Source organism: Corylus avellana, chromosome 2 (assembly GCF_965113065.1).
Source record: "Corylus avellana chromosome 2, dhCorAvel1.hap1.2, whole genome shotgun sequence".
In the NCBI taxonomy this organism is placed as follows: Eukaryota; Viridiplantae; Streptophyta; class Magnoliopsida; order Fagales; family Betulaceae; genus Corylus; species Corylus avellana.
This window is the reverse complement of record NC_142491.1, coordinates 24,310,949-24,330,276: the sequence shown is the minus strand read 5'-3', so window position 1 is coordinate 24,330,276 and position 19,328 is coordinate 24,310,949. Positions and strand designations below refer to the sequence as shown.

At 35.6% G+C, this 19,328-nt stretch overlaps 1 protein-coding gene across 1 annotated transcript; it reads right to left on the bottom strand.

The window, feature by feature from the left end:
• Positions 1–9,762: 9,762 nt before the first annotated feature.
• LOC132183264 (uncharacterized) lies at positions 9,763–12,848 on the bottom strand. Its single transcript, XM_088513697.1, has 2 exons — positions 12,770–12,848; positions 9,763–12,372 (listed from the first exon to the last, which is right to left on the bottom strand). Exon 2 carries the CDS (start codon positions 10,570–10,572, stop codon positions 9,763–9,765), a length of 810 nt encoding a protein of 269 aa, XP_088369823.1. The 5' UTR covers positions 10,573–12,372; positions 12,770–12,848.
• Between the last annotated feature and the right edge of the window lie 6,480 nt (positions 12,849–19,328).

Here is a 19,328-nt window from a genome sequence, read left to right as displayed (position 1 = left end):
TTTAAGCATAAGTTTCAATTGTATTTTGGAGACGGTGATTGATAAATAAACAGTTATTTTGTTCTTTTGAAAGTTATGATTACTCTTTTACGTGGCGAGACTCTACGTTGGTGAGACGCCAAATTTTACCAATATTTTATCTTTATTTTGTTCTTTATCCGTGCTACGTACGTTAGGGTGTGAGAGCGAAAAACAAAAATTTACCATCTACTTTGAAATAACTACAAATTCTAAGAAGCATGAAAAACAAAATCGCTTATAATTACAAACGAGTCAATAAAGGAATCAAGGAACCTCAGTTTTGGAATTGGATTTGAGTTTCGTGCTCGTCAAATATATGTAGCATTGTACTCATCTACTTTATAGTTATGGTCAACGGCAGAGCTAGGATTGTCCATATTAAATCATCATTGGTTATGCATGGTTATAAACAACAAGACTTTAGCTCTAGCTAAAACCATGTTAAATTTTTACTTATTTTAAAATCTTAATTAAACTTAATAGAAAAGAAAAATTATCCTAATTCTTCTAATCCTGGTGTGATGCCAAACCCCGGGTGTGACTTTAGGTTCTTTTGTTACTTTTTTTCCTTGATTATTCTCGAATTTCTTACTGTTAGTTCGTGGTGCTGCATGCATTAATTTTAGTATGTCAGGCTAGATTAATGTTTTCTTATGCAATCAACCATCTATCAAGCCAAAGTTCCTCTTATTTATGGTGCTGCATCTCACAAAGTCCATGATTACAAGAGATGTCTTTAGAGGTAACGGAAAACAAAAACAAAAGCCGGAAAAAAGGTCATCGCTACATTAAAAATCCTAAGAAACGATGAAGAAGAAAATCGCTTAAAAAACAGTATCCAATCAAATAAAGATATATATAGCGTATTGTTGTTTTATGTTTATGGCATTAATCACCTTCATACATGTGTACTTGAAAAACTTTTGTGAGGCCATTTATTGGTAAATGGGTCACGCTACAAAGCCCTATCAAAATTATACTCAGAGAAATGCTACATAACCATTAATGTAATCATATATATAACGTGATAAAATAGGAAGATAAAAACGTTAAAAAATCTTTTCATCTTACTCTCGTAATAAACTAAAAAATAAAAAATAAAAATTCATATAACGTGATAATTGCATTCATCACATGCATCTTTCATTTGTTAACAGATGTACAAAACTTCAGCAAAAATAGCCTTTTGCTTCATATAAATCAGTAAGGAAAAAGTTAAAAACTTCCAGGGTTGGAAATAACTTCCAGGGCAAGTAATAACTTACAGGGTTGGACGAGCTTTCTTCCAAAACTGCCGCTTGTAGGTCCAAATGTGCAGTAGATCTCACCCGTAGACGAACTTAAAGAAATGATGAGACACCCACACTGCTTATAGTCAAATAAGTTCATTTATTGCTCATAATCTATTGGAACGTAGTCATTATAATTATCAAATGCAACTTGCTTATTACGTTTCAATAGATTATGATTAAAAATTGTTAAAAAATGTTACATTTGGAGGCGTGGAAGACATCCAATCATATAAGTTCAATTCACCATTCAATCCCGTGCTACTCTTATTTAGTTTTTTAATCTATTTATTTATTAATTTGCTGAATGATGCCAGATATTGAACCGTAAACGGAGGGTCTTTACAATAGAGAATGAATTTGTTCATCGTCGCTTTGTTTACAATAGATATTGACCCGTAACCAACCCGTATTCTATATTGACGTCCGTATAACTTACAGCACATAAGAACAAAAGATGAAGACAAGGATACCGCTGATGATATGTAAATTAAACTATAAAATTCTGGAGGGTCCACGCGTCTCGCTATCGACATGCAGGTTCCTAGTAGGTCACCTACCCATATTGGGAATATATCTTGAAGATAAAGTACAAAAACTCATGAACAATTATCAGTATAGCAAAAGATCATGCAAAACAAAAATTTGCACAAGCATAAGACCCATATATACCTCATGAAATTGGGTAGCACTAGGTGTAGGCGCTCTATCATTTGATTCCTAGATCTTACTCCTCCTTCAATTAATCTACACACGCATGTTAGAGTTAATCTACACACGAAATTTCTTGTTTAAAAATTTTAAAATGTTAGTGTGAATTCTTTAAAGTATAAACGCAAATGCACCTAAGATTAAGCGTTCTATAAAAACTATTTTTATGTGAAGAAAACATATTTTCCAACCCAAATTTAGAAATAAAGCGATAGTCCGAAAGTGTCATTTTGGCAGATAAATAATAACTCACTTGTTAGAAACGGCAGTTTTGTTAAAAATGAATTTCTCTGAGATTCAACCATTTGGTAGAGGATCTCAAAACAAGTACTATGAGCTTTTATTTGACTTAATTTGAGTTCGTTTGACACCTACACGCTGGGAGCCGCACATGAGAAACCACAAGCTCTCTCTCAAGTCCGATTGAGCCATAGCCTGCCCCAGCCCCACCAGAGCATCAATGAAATTCAAGGCGGCTAATACTAACCAAGTATATGTGAAGACTTTCTATTGCGGATATTCGAACCCACATCCTATTACAAGCCTTGACCACTTGGTATTTTCTTAGGTCATTGAACCACAACCCTTAATGGTGCCTACACATCTGACTTGTTATGAAGGTGCGCTCTCTAAAAAAAATTCTCTAAATAACTTGACGCCGTTAGTTGGAAAAATTGACCGTCCATCTCACAATATCTAGTTATTTTACAAAGCTGGATCCCGTGAAAAATGTTGGTGAGATACCCATTAAGGGTGATACGGCAGTCGGTTATTAATCACCTGCTAACAGCATACCACACGAACTGCTAACCCCTTTTGAAGGCGGTTAGAGAAAAACCGCTAACACACACACACACACACACACACACACACACACACATATATATATATATATATATATATATATATATATATATATAACGATAACGTTTTTGTGTTTAAATATATATTAAAATGTATAAAAATTTAAAAACGACATCGTATGTAGTAAGGTATTATCGTATTACCATACATATTTTTTTAAAAAAATTTTATTTAAAAAGCAGTTTGTGATTATTAGAGTTATTAACCGCTATAGCAGTTAGGTAGTTAGCGAATTTTACCCTTAACCACATTTTCAATTTTTAGCACACTAAACTATGTCTTAAATTTTCCAAGTCTCTACAAAAATTGAAAACTTGTAAAATACCAACCTAGGCCATCTACCTCCTGATATTTATCACTTTAAAGGCTTTCTTATTAAATAAATCAAATGCTAGTGTATATAGTAAACAAAGACCAAAGTTGACATAGACCTAGACTTGGATGAAGATTTCGAGCAAGACCCTTTTTTAAGAGCGAGACTTGTTAAAGTAAACAATGCCCATTCACACTGTCATTTAATTCCGTTAGATCCTATTGTTAAACTGGACGTAAAGCACTTAATTTAAGCCAATTATATATCCTAAACCATAAGGACAAATTTATTAAGTTTTTTCTTAAATATGTTATATAATAGTTGCTACAATTTTTAAAACATGAAGCAATTTTTAAACCAAATTGAAGCTATATTGAAGGTGTCGAACCTCAAGGACTACGTACGTAGGTGTTGTTATCACTACAAGAAATTTGCTCATTGGGTCGCCGCTAATGAGCAACACGTCGCCGCTATTGATCAAGGGTCGCCGCTATTGATCAATAGCGGCGACCCTTGGCCGCTTCAGTTGCTGGTATTAATCTGCCACTGATGATCAATAGCGGCGACATTAATAGCAGCGACTAAAAGTCGCCGCTAATGACTTTTTTTGTTGCCGCAAAAAAAGCTTGAAATGGGCCGAGTGTCGCCGCTGATGATGGTCAATAGCGGCGACCATCTGGGTCGCTGCTATTGACTATCAGTAGCAGCGACCATCTAGGTCACTGCTATTGACTATCAATAGCGGCGACCTTCTAGGTCGCTGCTATTGATGACAGTAGTGGCAACCATATCGTCGCCGCTATTGACCATCAGTAGCGGCGACATCTAGGTCGCCGCTATTGATAATCGTAAGAATAAAAAAATCATTAGCGGCGACCTCAATGATATTAAAAAAAAAAAAAAACAAAAAACAAAACCTGCTTATAATAGATGTTGTTATATAACAGTTATGAGAATTACATCAAGCCTATTTATAGTCAAATCGCTCGAGATAACTAAAGTTAATTGGTGCAAGCATTGCATATATATGAAAGGACAAGTGGATTCAAGGATTCACTTCTTATCATGAAACAAATAGTGAAAGAGGGAAACAATAACACAAAATAATGACATGTTGGGGACATCCGGACAATAAGGTTATAATCAAAAATAAACTCATGCCAAGTCAATCAAACTAAACCACCCAATCCAAGGCTTGCCTTTGACTTGTGGACCCTAAGAGCAACAAACCTTACATATATTGAAGGGTTTGAGTCCTCACCTATGAGCACAAACTATGTCCAAAAAAAAATAAAGGACTTCATCTCATCAAGCAAAGCAATAATAGCTAAACCATTAAAATAAGTTGGTGCAAGCATTGCATATGGAAGGACAAGTGGATTCAAGGATTCACTTCTTATCATGAAACAAAAAGTGAAAAGAGGGAAACAACAACACAAAATAATGACATGTTGGGGACGTCCGGACAATAAGGTTATAATCAAAAGTAAACTCATGCCAAGTCAATCAAACTAAACCACTCAATCCAAGGCTTGCCTTTGAATTGTGGACCCTAAGAGCAACAAACCTTACATATATTGAAGGGTTTGAGTCATCACCTATGAGCACAAACTATGTCCAAAAAAAAAATAAAGGACTTCATCTCATCAAGCAAAGGAATAATAGCTAAACCATTAAAACAAGTTGGTGCAAGCATTGCATATGGAAGGACAAGTGGATTCAAGGATTCACTTCTTATCATGAAACAAAAAGTGAAAAGAGGGAAACAACAACACAAAATAATGACATGTTGGGAACGTCCGGACAATAAGGTTATAATCAAAAGTAAACTCATGCCAAGTCAATCAAACTAAACCACCCAATCCAAGGCTTGCCTTTGAACTGTGGACCCTAAGAGCAACAAACCTTACATATATTGAAAGGTTTAAGTCATCACCTATGAGCACAAACTATGTCCAAAAAAAAATAAAGGACTTCATCTCATCAAGCAAAGGAATAATAGCTAAACCATTAAAACAAGTTGGTGCAAGCATTGCATATGGAAGGACAAGTGGATTCAAGGATTCACTTCTTATCATGAAACAAAAAGTGAAAAGAGGGAAACAACAACACAAAACAATGACATGTTGGGGACGTCCGGACAATAAGGTTATAATCAAAAGTAAACTCATGCTAAGTCAATCAAACTAAACCACCCAATCCAAGGCTTGCCTTTGAATTGTGGACCCTAAGAGCAACAAACCTTACATATATTGAAGGGTTTGAGTCCTCACCTATGAGCACAAACTATGTCCAAAAAAAAATAAAGGACTTCATCTCATCAAGCAAAGGAATAACACTATCTTTTATTCAAATGCTTCTAGTATTTGCTATTTACATGCTTGCAAATTCTTATAAAAAGAAGAGCAACTCACATAACGGTGGAACAAACAAATGTTGAAAATAAAATTCACCAGAAAACAGACAAAAATTTAAAAAAAGACCATCCAAATGAGACCTTCTTGGGGTGTCAAACTAGTTGTTAGATCTAACTACAAGCTGGGTATAGCTCACTGATCTGAAACAAACATTCACATGAACAAACTAAAACAAAAATAAAAAATAAAAAATAAAAGAATTAACTAAGACTAAAAGCAATTCTTTTTTCCTGAAACAAATAACTTAAGACAAAAAAAGATTGTCGGCCTTAATTACCACAATCAAACACAAACACAAGCTTATATGATTAATGAGATCACAAACGCAAACCAACAAACAAATATAATCAAAAACCAAACACTCCAATTCACATTCTACTCATCCTTATAACTCCATGCAAGCCTCCCGCTCGCTACATTTCACAGTACTTCCACCAACAAGTGAGTGACAATAGGTTTGAAATAACTTACCATCAATTGAGTCCTTTAATGCAACAATTTCTTGCCTGTCTTTCTCTCCAGCCATTCTACATACACTAAAAAAAGAAAATAGTGTTATATACTTGTATTAAATGGAATTAACTTCCCACCAACAAGTGAATGACAATGGGATTGAAATATCTTACCCCTTGTTATTTGAGTCCTTTAGCGCCACAACTCCTTGCACATCTTCCACTCATGTCATCCTGTATACACTTAAAAAGGAAATATTGTTATATAATATTACTCTCTTGCATTGTTTACTCAACTTGATAAACATGTCAAGAGAGGTTCACTAACTCAAAGTTCTTAAACAAAAAAACTGTTTGAAGTTCTTACCTTCTAACACAAACCAAATTTGTTATAATCTTTGTAATTTTAAAACTTCTTCAACAAAGTACAACTAAAGCACCCTCCAAGTTCTTAAACATTCAAACTATTTAAAGTTCTTACCCTATAATACAAACCTTAAAAATATTAAAACAAAGTCTTAAACAAAATACAACAAAAGCTCTTTCAAATGTTGCTTCCGATTGCTTGAGATCCATAAGAGCTCCCTCCAATCCTAGGAATAATAGAATTCATATCATAATCAATGATCTTTCTAACAATTACTTGATATGTGTGTGAAATAAAAAAAGAAAAAAATTATAGGCAAGATTCTTTTACCCTCCTATATGTTTTAGCAGCATTTCCATTTGTGCTTGCATAGCAGCTTGAGATGCTTTTGACTCCTTAATTTGGGCCTGAAATGCTGCCTCCATAGCAGCTTGTGATGCTTTTGACTCCTTAATTTCGGCCTGAAATGTTGCCTCCATAGCAATTTGTGATGCTTTTGACTCCCTAATTTTGGCCTGAAATGATGCCTCCATAGCAACTAGTTTCTCTTCGGTTTCTAGCTGTTTAGCCAAGCATTCATCATGGTTTTGTTGGTTGCATGAGGAATTTGACTTGGTAGGTTTGGCACCACAACCTTTTCCTCTGACATGTCCTGAGCGGTGTCCACCTAGCACCTTTAAGACAATGTCTTCTTGGCTGGCATTAGTGTTGTCGGAGTTTGCTGCTATTGATTCCATTTCATTCTGCACAATCCATATAAACCTCAACTAAATAAACCATGCAAGTTCATTAGACATATTCATCATGAGTACCCATTTCATTCACTTACATATTTACTCTCAGCGTACTCACTCACAAATTTCCCATCCTTGTTAGTGTGTGTGTCCTTGTATATTTCTATGGGATTGGGTGCAACATTAGTTTTCTTTGCTTGCACATAATACACATAATTAACTGTTACACTGAAGAACATTACTATAAAAGCCTAACACTATATATTCTTACCTTCTTGTGAATGATATTGACGAACGTCGTGCTGCCAGCGGTATGATTTGTTTCCATCTTTGCTCTGTTTTTCTTATTTCGCTCAGATTTTTTCTACAAAAATTCAATCAAAAAACATATTAATTTCATTTTTTATAGCTGAATACAAATCTTAGAATTAATAATTGACTATCTATTTGAATAAGATGTGTTTACCTTCCACATATCAACTTCGAATGAATCACATATAGCAGGCCATTGTTTCGGAGAAATACCAGTTGGAACATTGGCCCTCGCTTCGACTTGAGCATTGGCCACCGCTACTAAATCATCGCTATCCACATTTTTGAAATAAATTTGGTAGTTCTTGAGGTGCAATGCATAGCGTTTCCTATTATAGGCCTTACCTAGTTGATGCTTTAAGGCATCCTTGTGCTTCTGTAGCTCCGTATCCAAAATGAACTTACCCTGAGACATAGTAATTACGAAAACAATGGTCAAAAGTTTGTCACATTATTTGTAGCAAGTGACATAATACACATACACAATGAGATTTATACCTTCACTCGTTCTTCCAATCTTTTCACCATTTCATCTGGGACCATGGTCCAACTCTGATAATGGAGGTTGCAATGATCGAGGACAATCTTAGAAATTATCCTCGACCACGCCCCGGAATTGTCGCCCACAAGTACGACATACTCATCCTTGAATTTCAAATTGAGCGGACCATCCTTATCTATCATATCATTAACCTTGAAATTCTTGTTCTGACCCCTTGACCGTCTAACAGACATGCTAGCTATTAATCAAAATATGAAAACGTAGTTAGTTGTATCTGGAAAAGAAGTTCGCACAGTGTATGCAACAAACTAATAGGAAAAAGATCTTATATTCACTTACAGCTTGCAGTGGGTGCAACTCTCGATGAGGGTATGTCATCAGACCGCTCATGGGAAGAATGGCTATGGCCCTCCGCCGAATCGAGGGTCACCGGTGATGGCATGCCCATATCGTCATCAACATCAACGAGAGTCGGCCTATCACGATCGTCAACATGACATAGGCCTCGGCCTTGACCTCAGAGTTGACCACGACCTTGGACTCGGCCACGCCCTTGGCTTTGCCCTATCACCATTTGTAGTTGTTCTGATAGATTTGCAAACAACACAAAATAAATGTGGATCAGTCATATAACCATAATATTGCATGTTATATGGTTTGGACAAAAAAAATTGTTCATATACTTAATTTAGTTAATTGCACATAAGTGGTCAATATGTAGAAAAAGAAAAACCAAAAATAAAATATGAGTAACAACACATCATACAATTTGTTAATCCAATTCCAACTTGATCATTCTGTATCATAGTCTGTATCATTGTTGCTTGAGGATGACTGTTCGTGTTCAAAGTTCTCTGTGTGTTCAGATTCTGTGTCATAGTTGCTACTTAACTCTTCTTCACTATCGAAATTAGTTGTATGCTCTTCAATCGAAGGGTTATCATCAATGAACATGCTTGCATCAAGTTGCACATATAATTCATCAATAGGTATTGTCGAATCATCTCTACGTAACATAGTAGAGTTTTCAACAATTGCAATATTACCCCCAACACATTCATTTTCCTGGTATACCTCATTGTTGGTTCCTTGGTCACCATTCTCATTATCTTCCCCTACCACTATTGGATTATAGTACGTGTTTCTATTGGTCAACGTCTGCGCTACTTTTCAACTGCCACCCAATTTAGTATCACTCAAGTAAAACACTTGCGCAGCTTGGCATGCTAATATGAACGGGTCGAACTCATACCATTTATGAGAGGTATTCACAATTGTAAAACCTTGTTCCTTTCTTATTCCCCGCGTATTACTCCCAGTGTCCCACCAATCGCACTCAAATAGATACACCCGATTTCGGCCAGGGTAACATAACTCAAAAATGCTCTTCAACTCACCATAATACTCATTGTCTGACGTGTTGTACCCACCTTTCACAACAATACCACTACTTTGGGTAGTACGAGTTTCTGCACATTCTTTTGTGTGGAACCTAACCCCATTCACAATGCAACCTCTATACGATCTAACTTGACGATCAGGCCCGAGTGAAAGATGATATAATTGTTCTGGGACATTTTCTGCATTATGCCCACCACTGTATATATTATCTCGAAACCAGCGCTCAAATGTGGCCTCATGCTTCTTCTCAATGTCATGGCCCCCTCCCCGTTCGATCATCTGATAATGTTCACTACGTAGAAAAGTGTATGTCGTTAGTAATCATCTAGTGTCATGATTAAACAAAAGAGAATCGGATAAGGAACCCAGAATTATACACTTACTGCAAATATGAAGTTGTTTCCTTACAGTTGCTAAGTACATACCATCGAGCCCTCGCAAAAATGTTCTCATCAAGTGTCACATATTTTGCTGCACCCAACGGTCGAACTCGTTGAAAGAACACATCGAGGCCTTGTTCTGTTTCTTCCAGACAGCCATCAGCATTTCGCTCTTCAAGGCTCCATCTTGTCTCAATCCCACGAAGATACATGGAGCAAAACGTCAAACACTCATCAACTAAATAAGCCTCAGCAATTGAAGCCTCCGGTCGGGCTTTGTTTCGCACCTTCCTCTTATATTTACCAAGCGTCCTTTCCATTGGATACATCCAACGGTTTTGTACTGGTCCCCCAAGCTCAGCCACTCGAGGTAAATGAACCGCTAGATGGACCATAACATCAAAAAATGCTGGTGTAAATATTTGTTCCATCTTGCATAGAATCACGACAATGTCGACCTTCATTTGCTTCAAGATATCTACTTTTAATGTCCGTGCACACAACTGCGTAAAAAAATTACTCATCTCAATCAGCGTTTTTTCTATTTTAGGCGTTAATTTTTCACGGATCGCAACAGGAAGTAAGCGCTGTAAAAAAACATGACAATCATGGCTTTTCATTCCCGATATCCTGCCAGGAAGCTTGTTCACACATCGACCAATGTTAGACGCATATCCATCAGGAAATTTTACACATTTCAGCCACTCACATAACTGGTTTTTCTCATCTCTTGTCAAAGTGTACGCCGCAAGTGGCATCTTGGTGGTTGCACCATTTGTCTGCAAGTGCAATTCTTTACGTATACCCATTTCACGTAAATCTCATCGTGCGTTGGCTGTGTCCTTTGTCTTCCCAGGAATATTCATCAATGTACCCAAGATACTATCACATATGTTCTTCTCAATTTGCATGACATCTAAATTGTGTCGTAGTTTCAATGTTGACCAATAAGGCAATTTAAAGAAAATACTTTTCTTCCTCCAATTCGACACATTTATACCGCCATCACTTGTGCGATGCTTTCTCTTGTTCCCAATATGTTTCCCAAACTGCACATGTTCAACATGTATTAGTTGTTGCAGCAGTTGATCTCTGGACATTTTTTCAGGTTCCAATCTATGCTCCTCTGTACCATCGAACAATTCTCTTTCTTGGCGCCACACATGGTCTTGAGGAAGCCACCTACGATGACACATGTAACACTCTTTGGACCCATACTTCAACCTATAAGACATTGTATCCTTGTTACATACCGGACACGCCAACTTTCCCTTCGTAGAATAACCAGACAAGTTTCCATACGCGGGAAAATCGTTTATGGTCCATAGTAATGCTGCATACAACTGAAATGTCTCTTTAGTCAAAGAATCGTAAGTGGTTACACCTTCATTCCATAATGCATGCAAATCATCAACCAAAGGCCGCAAATACACATCAATGTCATTTCCAGGTGCTGTGCAACCAGGGATAATTAAGGACAATATCATATTTGGATCCTTCATACACATCCATGGAGGTAAATTGTACGGCATTAATACTACTGGCCATATGCTATATGTGGTACTCATATTACCAAATAGGTTGAAACCATCACTTGCCAAACCAAGTCGCACGTTGCGGGAATCACGAGCAAACCATTCATGTTCTTTATCAAACTCTTTCCATGCAAGACCATCAGTTGGGTGTCCTAGAGTGTTGCCGTCATCTTTTCGTTCATCTTTGTGCCACCTCATATTTTTGGCCATATCTTCCGACATGAACAATCGTTGTAACCTCGGTTTTATTGGAAAATACCACAAGATCTTTTGAGGAATTTTCTTGCCGCTACCCTTAACACAACTCCATCTTGAAGTGTTGCATGTTGGGCATTGTACTTTATTAGCATGCTCCTTCCAAAAAAGCACACAATCATTCTAGCATGCATGTATAGACTCATAACCAAAACTCAAGTCCCAGCAATATCGCTTTGCTGCTCGGTAGGAGCATGGCAAGGTCTCTCCATAAGGAAGGGCCTCCTTTATCAACTTAATAATCATATCGAATGCCTTGTTACTCATGTTGCAAATCATCTTTATATTAAGCATCTTCAAAATAAAAGCTACTTTCGTAAATTTATCACAGCCTAGATAAAGTTCACCCATGCCATCTTCCCATAATCGACCAAAACCGATTCTATGTTCGTGATTGTCAGTTGTAGGACCCCGACTAGTAGAGGATTCACCTATGTTGGCTTCCAAAAATGTCCCCATTTGAACATCGCCTAACAATTCTTCGATCTCATCAACTTCCTCTATCCTCGCATTTGTATCAGTGTGTAAGTTGGCAGTCACGTTTATACTACACGGATCTTCTTCCCCATGAAATATCCATCGAGTGTATGTGCGATCAATTCCATGTAGATACAAGTGACTCTCCACCAATTCAATATGACGAAAATATCGATTTGCACAATCACGACATGGACACCTCATAATACCATTACATCCACACATGGACGCGCCATTGTAAGGAATTCTTCAAGTCCTTTTAGATATCGATCTGAACATCGAATAGGTTCTTGCATCCAACTCTTATCCATCTCGATGTCACTATCACAAGTTACTCCTTCCCTACATTTAATCTATGTCAATATTGCCACAACAAATGAAGAGGTGATATATATGTTGGTTTTATGCAATACACCACAACAAATATAGGACCCTACTCTCGGAGGACCATTAGAGTCTATGAGGTTGCTCAATACAATACATAAGCACCAATTTTGGAAAAACCTGTATTCTCAGTGAAACATGTGAATATGGCATAGAGCATAACTTAAAAATATTAGATAGGAATTAAAACAAATAAATTTTAGATGGGAATGAACAACTGTAACAGAAGGCTCCTAGAGCATATAAAATGGGATTAAGTAACACATGATAATTGTAGACACATACATAGGATATTAAGATGAATTGGAAGATAAATTTATGATAGCCATTTTGCAAGCACATTAAGCAGAAGTACCTGGTGTCCAAGGCAAACACCCAAAATAAGGATATCCCAGCACTCAAGCAGCAAACGAAGACATATTCCTGTAGGGTTGAAATAGTGTCTAAACATTTCAACAACAAAGAAGCAAAAAGAAGCATTTAAAAAAAAAAAAACCAGAGTAGTCTCGCATGAAAAGGTATTAATATAATATTAACAAGAAACCAAATAAGGGTTCATACCGGAGAGAGGTACGCCGGAGAGATAGCTACTGGAGAGAGTTGAGTGCGCCGGAGAGAGAGCTGCAGGAGAGAGAAACGTGCGCCGCGTCAAAGTGAGAGAGAGAGAGAGAGAGTGAGAGTGAGAGTGAGGGAATGATGAGGGGTGTGGGACTTTGGGGTTACGGGTTAGGGATTTGGGTCAAACAAAATGGTCCAAAAATTTACAGAAAACATAACAAATGGATGAAAATTTCAGAAATTAGCGCCAATTTCAAAGATGGCGCTAATTTTATTTTTCACAATCAATAGCGGCGACTATAATCGCCGCTATTGATCTCAAATAGCGGCGACCCAATATGTCGCCGCTATTTGGGGTATTTTTTTTCAAAAAAAAATTATATTTACAATTTTTTAATTTTTATTTATTTATTTATTTATTAATTTTTCTCTTGTCATATGTTTTTATTATTATAATATTAACTAAAAATTTCCGTTTAATAAATTTTTATGATAAAGATCAACCTTCAATTGTATCCAATTTGATCTATTAATTGATCATATCACGATCAATCGAACTAATTCACTAGGATCGATTGGATGTTTGTTTTTTTAATTTTTCTCTTGTAATATGTTTTTATTATTATAGTATTAACTAAAAATTTCCGTTTAATAAATTTTTATGATAAAGATCATTAAGTTGATATTTATCTTATAATTAATTATAAAATAATACAAAATTCAAAGATAATACAAGATCAATATAACTAAGGCACTAAGATAATATAAAAAGCTTACAGTTCAATTGAATATTCGATTGAACCATCAATTGTATCCAGTTTGATCTATCAATTGATCATATCACGATCAATCGAACTAATTCACTAGGATCGATCGGATGCTTGATCAAATATTTAATCCTATCACGATCAATCAAACTAATTCATTATGATCGATCGGATGTTTAATCGATCATTTGATCCTATCACGATCAATCGAACTAATTTACAAGGATCGATCAGATGTTTGACCGATCATTTGATCCTATCACAATTAATCGAATTAATTCCTTAGGATCGATCAGATGTTTGATCGATCGTTTGATCCTATCACGATTAATCGAACTAATTTACCTGGATCGATTGAATGTTTGATCGATCATTTTATCATACCACGATCAATCTAACTAATTCATTAGGAGCGATCAGACGTTTGATCAATCATTTGATCCTATCACGATCAATCTAATTAATTCAGCAGGATCAATCAGATGTTTGATCGATAATTTGATCCTATCACGATCAATCGAATTAATTCAGTAAGATCGATCGAACATTTGATTCTATCAAGATCAATCGAATTAATTCAGTAGGAACAATCGGATGTTTGATCGATAATTTGATCCTATCACGATCAATCGAATTAATTCAGTAAGATCGATCAAACATTTGATTCTATCAAGATCAATCGAACTAATTCATTATGATCAATCGGATGTTTGATCAATTATTTGATCCTATCACGATCAATCGAATTAATTCAGTAGGATCAATCGAATGTTTGATCGATAATTTGATCCTATCACGATCAATCGAACTAATTCATTTAGATCGATCGGATGTTTGATCGAACATTTGATCCTATCACAATCAATCGAACTAATTCAGTAGGATCAATCGGATGTTTGATCAATCATTTGATCCTATCACGATCAATCGAATTAATTCAGTAGGATCAATCGGATGTTTGATCGATAATTTGAGTCTATCACGATCAATCGAACTAATTCATTTAGATCGATCGGATGTTTGATATAACATTTGATCCTATCACAATCAATCGAACTAATTCATTAGGATCAATCGGATGTTCGATCAATCATTTGTTCTTATCACGATCAATCGAACTAATTCACCAAGATCGATTGGATGCGCGATCAAACATTTGATCCCATCACGATCAATCGAACTAATTCATTATGATCGATCATTTGATCATATCACGATCAATCAAACTAATTCACCTGGATGGATCGGATGTTTGATCAATCATTTGGTCCTATCACAATCAATCGAATTAATTCACCAAGATTGGTCGATTGTTTGATCAAACGTTAAAATAAGAATAAGAAATAGAGAAATTCAATAATAATTAATAGGAGAATTTGTTTTCTTTAAAAGAAAAAAATAAATATTGATTTTTTATATAAAATAAGAATAGAAAATAGAAAAAGAATTCACCAATAATTAATATAAAAGAAATAATGACAAATTATCGGAGGTGAATTTTTGGTAAATAATTTTTTCTATTATATATGTAGGGTCAATAGCATCGCCCCAATCTATATATATATATATATATATATATATTTTTCCCAGGGGTAAATAGCGGCGACTTTCTTTAGTCGCCGCTAATTACCAATTAATAGCAGCGACTTCTACTCGCCGCTAATGAGTTTTTTAATTATTTTTTTTTAATTTTTTCTTATGTCAATAGCGGCCACTATAAAGTCTCCGCTAATGACTACTCATCAGCGGCAACTCAAAAGTGTCGCTGCTATTGACAATCATCAGCGGCCACTTTACGGTCGCCGCTGCTTAATTTTTAATTACTTTTTCCCGTGTTAATAGCAGCCACAGAAAAGTCGCCGCTATTGAGGGGTCATTAGCGGCACCTCAAAAGGTCGCCGCTAATGACCCATCAATAGCGGCGACTTTCGGGTTGCCGCTAATGAGTTTTTTAATTATTTTTTAAAATTTTTTCTTATGTCAATAGCGGCGACTATAAAGTCGCTACTAATGACCACTCATCAGCGGCGACTCTCTGGAGTCGCCGCTATTGACCCTTATCAGTGGCTACTTTAGGGTCGCCGCTGTTTGGAGTATTATTAGCGGCGACCACTGTCGCCACTATTGATTCTTAATAGCGGCGAGCCGTCGGAGTCGCCGCTAATGATGGTTAATAGTGGCGACTTTTAGTCGCCGCTATTGTTGTTGCTGCTAAATAAATTTTTTTTTTTGTTTTAAGCGTCCACTATTAGCGGCAACTCAAAAGTTGCCGCTATTGAGGTGTCATTAGGGGCGACTTAAAAAAGTCGCCGCTAATGACCCATCAATAGCGGCGACTTTTGGGTCGCCGCTAATAGTTTGGTCGCTAAAGACCATATTGCTTGTAGTGTATCAAGCTGGTCAAGATTAAATATAACTATATTCAAAAGATGATTGTTTTGTTCTTCTATAAAAGAAAAGATAAATAGTAATGAAAGAAAAAATAGGGATTGATTTCACCGCTAAGCCATAACAATGCCAGTACGAAAAAAAAAAACATCAATATTTAAAGAAATGGTGAGAGATAATGCTTCAGAATTACAAAGTTGACATAGACATAAGCTTGGATGAAGACTTAGAGCAAGACTTGTTAAAGTAAACAAATGCCCATTAATCACACTATTATTTAATTGTACTTTCCACATTCCGTTAGATCCTACTGTTAAACTGGACGGAAAGTTGCTCTCAAGTCCATGTTTATTCTGGACTTGAGAGCAACATTCAACTTTTATGAGTGACTTGCTCATAATTATTCAAGGCACGTTGTTTTGGCATTTGAAAGACTAGCCTCTTTATATATTATATTCCACATTAATAATAAAATAAATTAAAAAATGAGTATTAGAAAATGTTTCCAATTCACCGGTGGTGATGTCTCCTCCTGGCTCCTCCTCTTCATTTTCGTCATTTTGGTCTTGATTTGATATGTCACTTGTATACTATTAGGCTACGTTGAATCTCGTTTTGTATTTGACTGGTTTGTACTTGATTTGGTTCGACGTTGGAAGCTTTATGATTTAAATGAGATTATTTTATAAAACTTAGTCCCTGGAGCTCTGTCTTGGGCCTGTCAGCCCGTTTCTGTGTTTTGACCCAATTGGGGATCTTATTTCTATTTTCTTTTGTAGTAGGATTTTGTAAAACTTTATATCTCTGTTATATTCATGACTCCTTTATTGTTTTCTCCAAATTAGTGAAACTTTGTTAAAACTCTATAGATGTGGCTCTTAGTGGTGAACCACATAAATCTATATATTTTGTCTGCTTTTTTAGTTTTTTTGCATTCTTCTTAATTTTCGAATCTCACCAATTGTGAGAAATATGGTTAATTTTCTAACAAACACTTCTAGGTTGTCGCCTCTTTATTTTCCAAAGGCAATATCCTCGAAATTTCTTTCTTTCTTTGTTTCACATTGGCTTCTTCCTTTTGTCTAGATTCTCATCCCTCTTTTTTTCAAGGCAATGTCCATGAAATTTCTTTCTTTCTTAATTTGTTTCTGATCATTTGGCTTCTTCTTTTTTTTTTTTTTCTAGATTCTCATCTCTCCTTTTTCAAAGGGAATGAGTAGTATTTTCACATTGTTGCTCCAATTCTCCAAATTTGGCTGCTTTGTCAAATCCTTTTTTTTTTTTTTTTTCATATATATATATATATAGGTGAAGCACTGTATGAGTACTGTATGTGTTGATTTAGCAGCACACGATTATAGTGAATTTGTGAACTTTGTATGATAATGTAAACAAATATATTTACAAATATGAATTGAAATGTTTTGGCAAGTTTGCTTTGTGCACTTCTGAATTGTCATCTCTCTTTTTTCGAAGGCAATGTCCACTGTGAGTTGGTCCACTTACACAATATAATTTTGCATATTTTTTACATGTTAATTGTTACAAACATAATATTAAGCTCGTAACCGAATAATTTTGTAGGTTCTTAGAGGGAACTTAAACCTAACAAAATTAAGTTTTGATTTACTAAGGGTACGTTGCCATTGTGATTTTATAGACAAAAAATGCAATCTTAAACTAAATCGTAGAAAATTGATTATTTGGCATTACTTTTTTAAAAAATTGCAATTTGAAAACACAAAAAATTTGTATTTTAAGTCGAAGGTAATGAGTTGTTTTTTTGAAAACGCAAAATTTTAAAGGATAAACTGCGATTTTGCCAAACACTTAATTACATTTTTAAAAATCATATTTTCAAATCCCATATTTTTAAATCACTATTTTTAAATCGTATTTTTTGAAATCACAAACTCAAACAAACCCTAAATAATTCATGCTTTATCCAAATATTGTTCTTAAATAGAGGCCACAAGACGAATTTAGACTAGGGTTTGGTCTTATAGTCCTATACAAATTAAGACTCTTACAAAGAAATTAAAAAAGAACAATTATAACACACTACGTCCCTTACATGGAAATGAAGACAAAACGCAATTACTACTCCAAGTAGACCACCAAGAGAGGTAAGTACAAGGGTAGAATTACCAATATATATATGAAATGCCAATTCTACCCTTGTGATATAAATGACTCAATACTTTTCAATTCATTTTGAATGGGAGATAATTTTCTTGGGGACCATAGTTCTTTTTTTTTTTTTTTTTTTTTAATAAAATTGGATTTCTATTATCAATCAATCACTACATGGGGTTAATTTGTAATGCACCAAAAATTAATTAACTGTTAATTAACTTCACGGTTCGTCCAAAAGGGAGGGTACTAAGCAGTGGAATCATCAAGCTTCTATAAACATAAATCATTACAAGCATCTACCAAGGATCATCAATGATGAGTGCCAAATATTGTATATTTAGGCCCCTTAACTTGTATTTGTTAAGCCCTTAGCTTTGTTATTTTCTTATGTTTTTAGTTAGTTTTGGTGCTTTAGTGTTTTGCAGGTCATTGAGAGAAAACTGCGGTTTGAAGGTGGAAATTGCAAAGAAGTTGAAGTCCTCTAGAAGAGCGATCGAGCGCATAGTGCCATGATCGAGCGCAAATGCACTCGAGCCCATGCAAGGCACGCTCGAGTGCAAATCCACATTAGCCCTAACACGTAGCACCTAAGTGCTGCGCCGCAGAAGCCTTGAAGACCCGAGTACGCTCGAGCGAACTTAGTGTGCGATTGAGTGCACTCAGGTTGACCTAGAAGCATCGAAGCCCTAGTTTTTTTATTTTTTATTTATTTATAGCATTCTTTTCTTAAGTGTGATCGAGCGCACTCAGGCTGACCTGGAAGCGTTGAAGCCCTAGTTTTTTTATTTTTTTTTATTTTTTATTTATTTATAGCATTCTTTTCTTTTGTAAACACACATCTGGAGGTGCCGTTGAGAGCCTAATTTCAACCTAGAGTTGTTCTTGAGCTTTTTGGGATGTATCTCTTTGTAAGTTCATTTTTTAGATGTTTTCAATTGATTTGATTATGTTGTGTTTAGTCATGAGATCTTAAATCCTTCAACTAAGGTTGAGGATGAAGCCTTGCCATTGATGTACGTTCATACTTTCATGTGATTGTTCATACAATTTCGATATTTAAATAAA

Bases quoted from the DNA above. Each gene is read 5' to 3' on its own strand.
- LOC132183264 (XM_088513697.1), bottom strand. From the start codon at position 10,572: ATGGGTATACGTAAAGAATTGCACTTGCAGACAAATGGTGCAACCACC.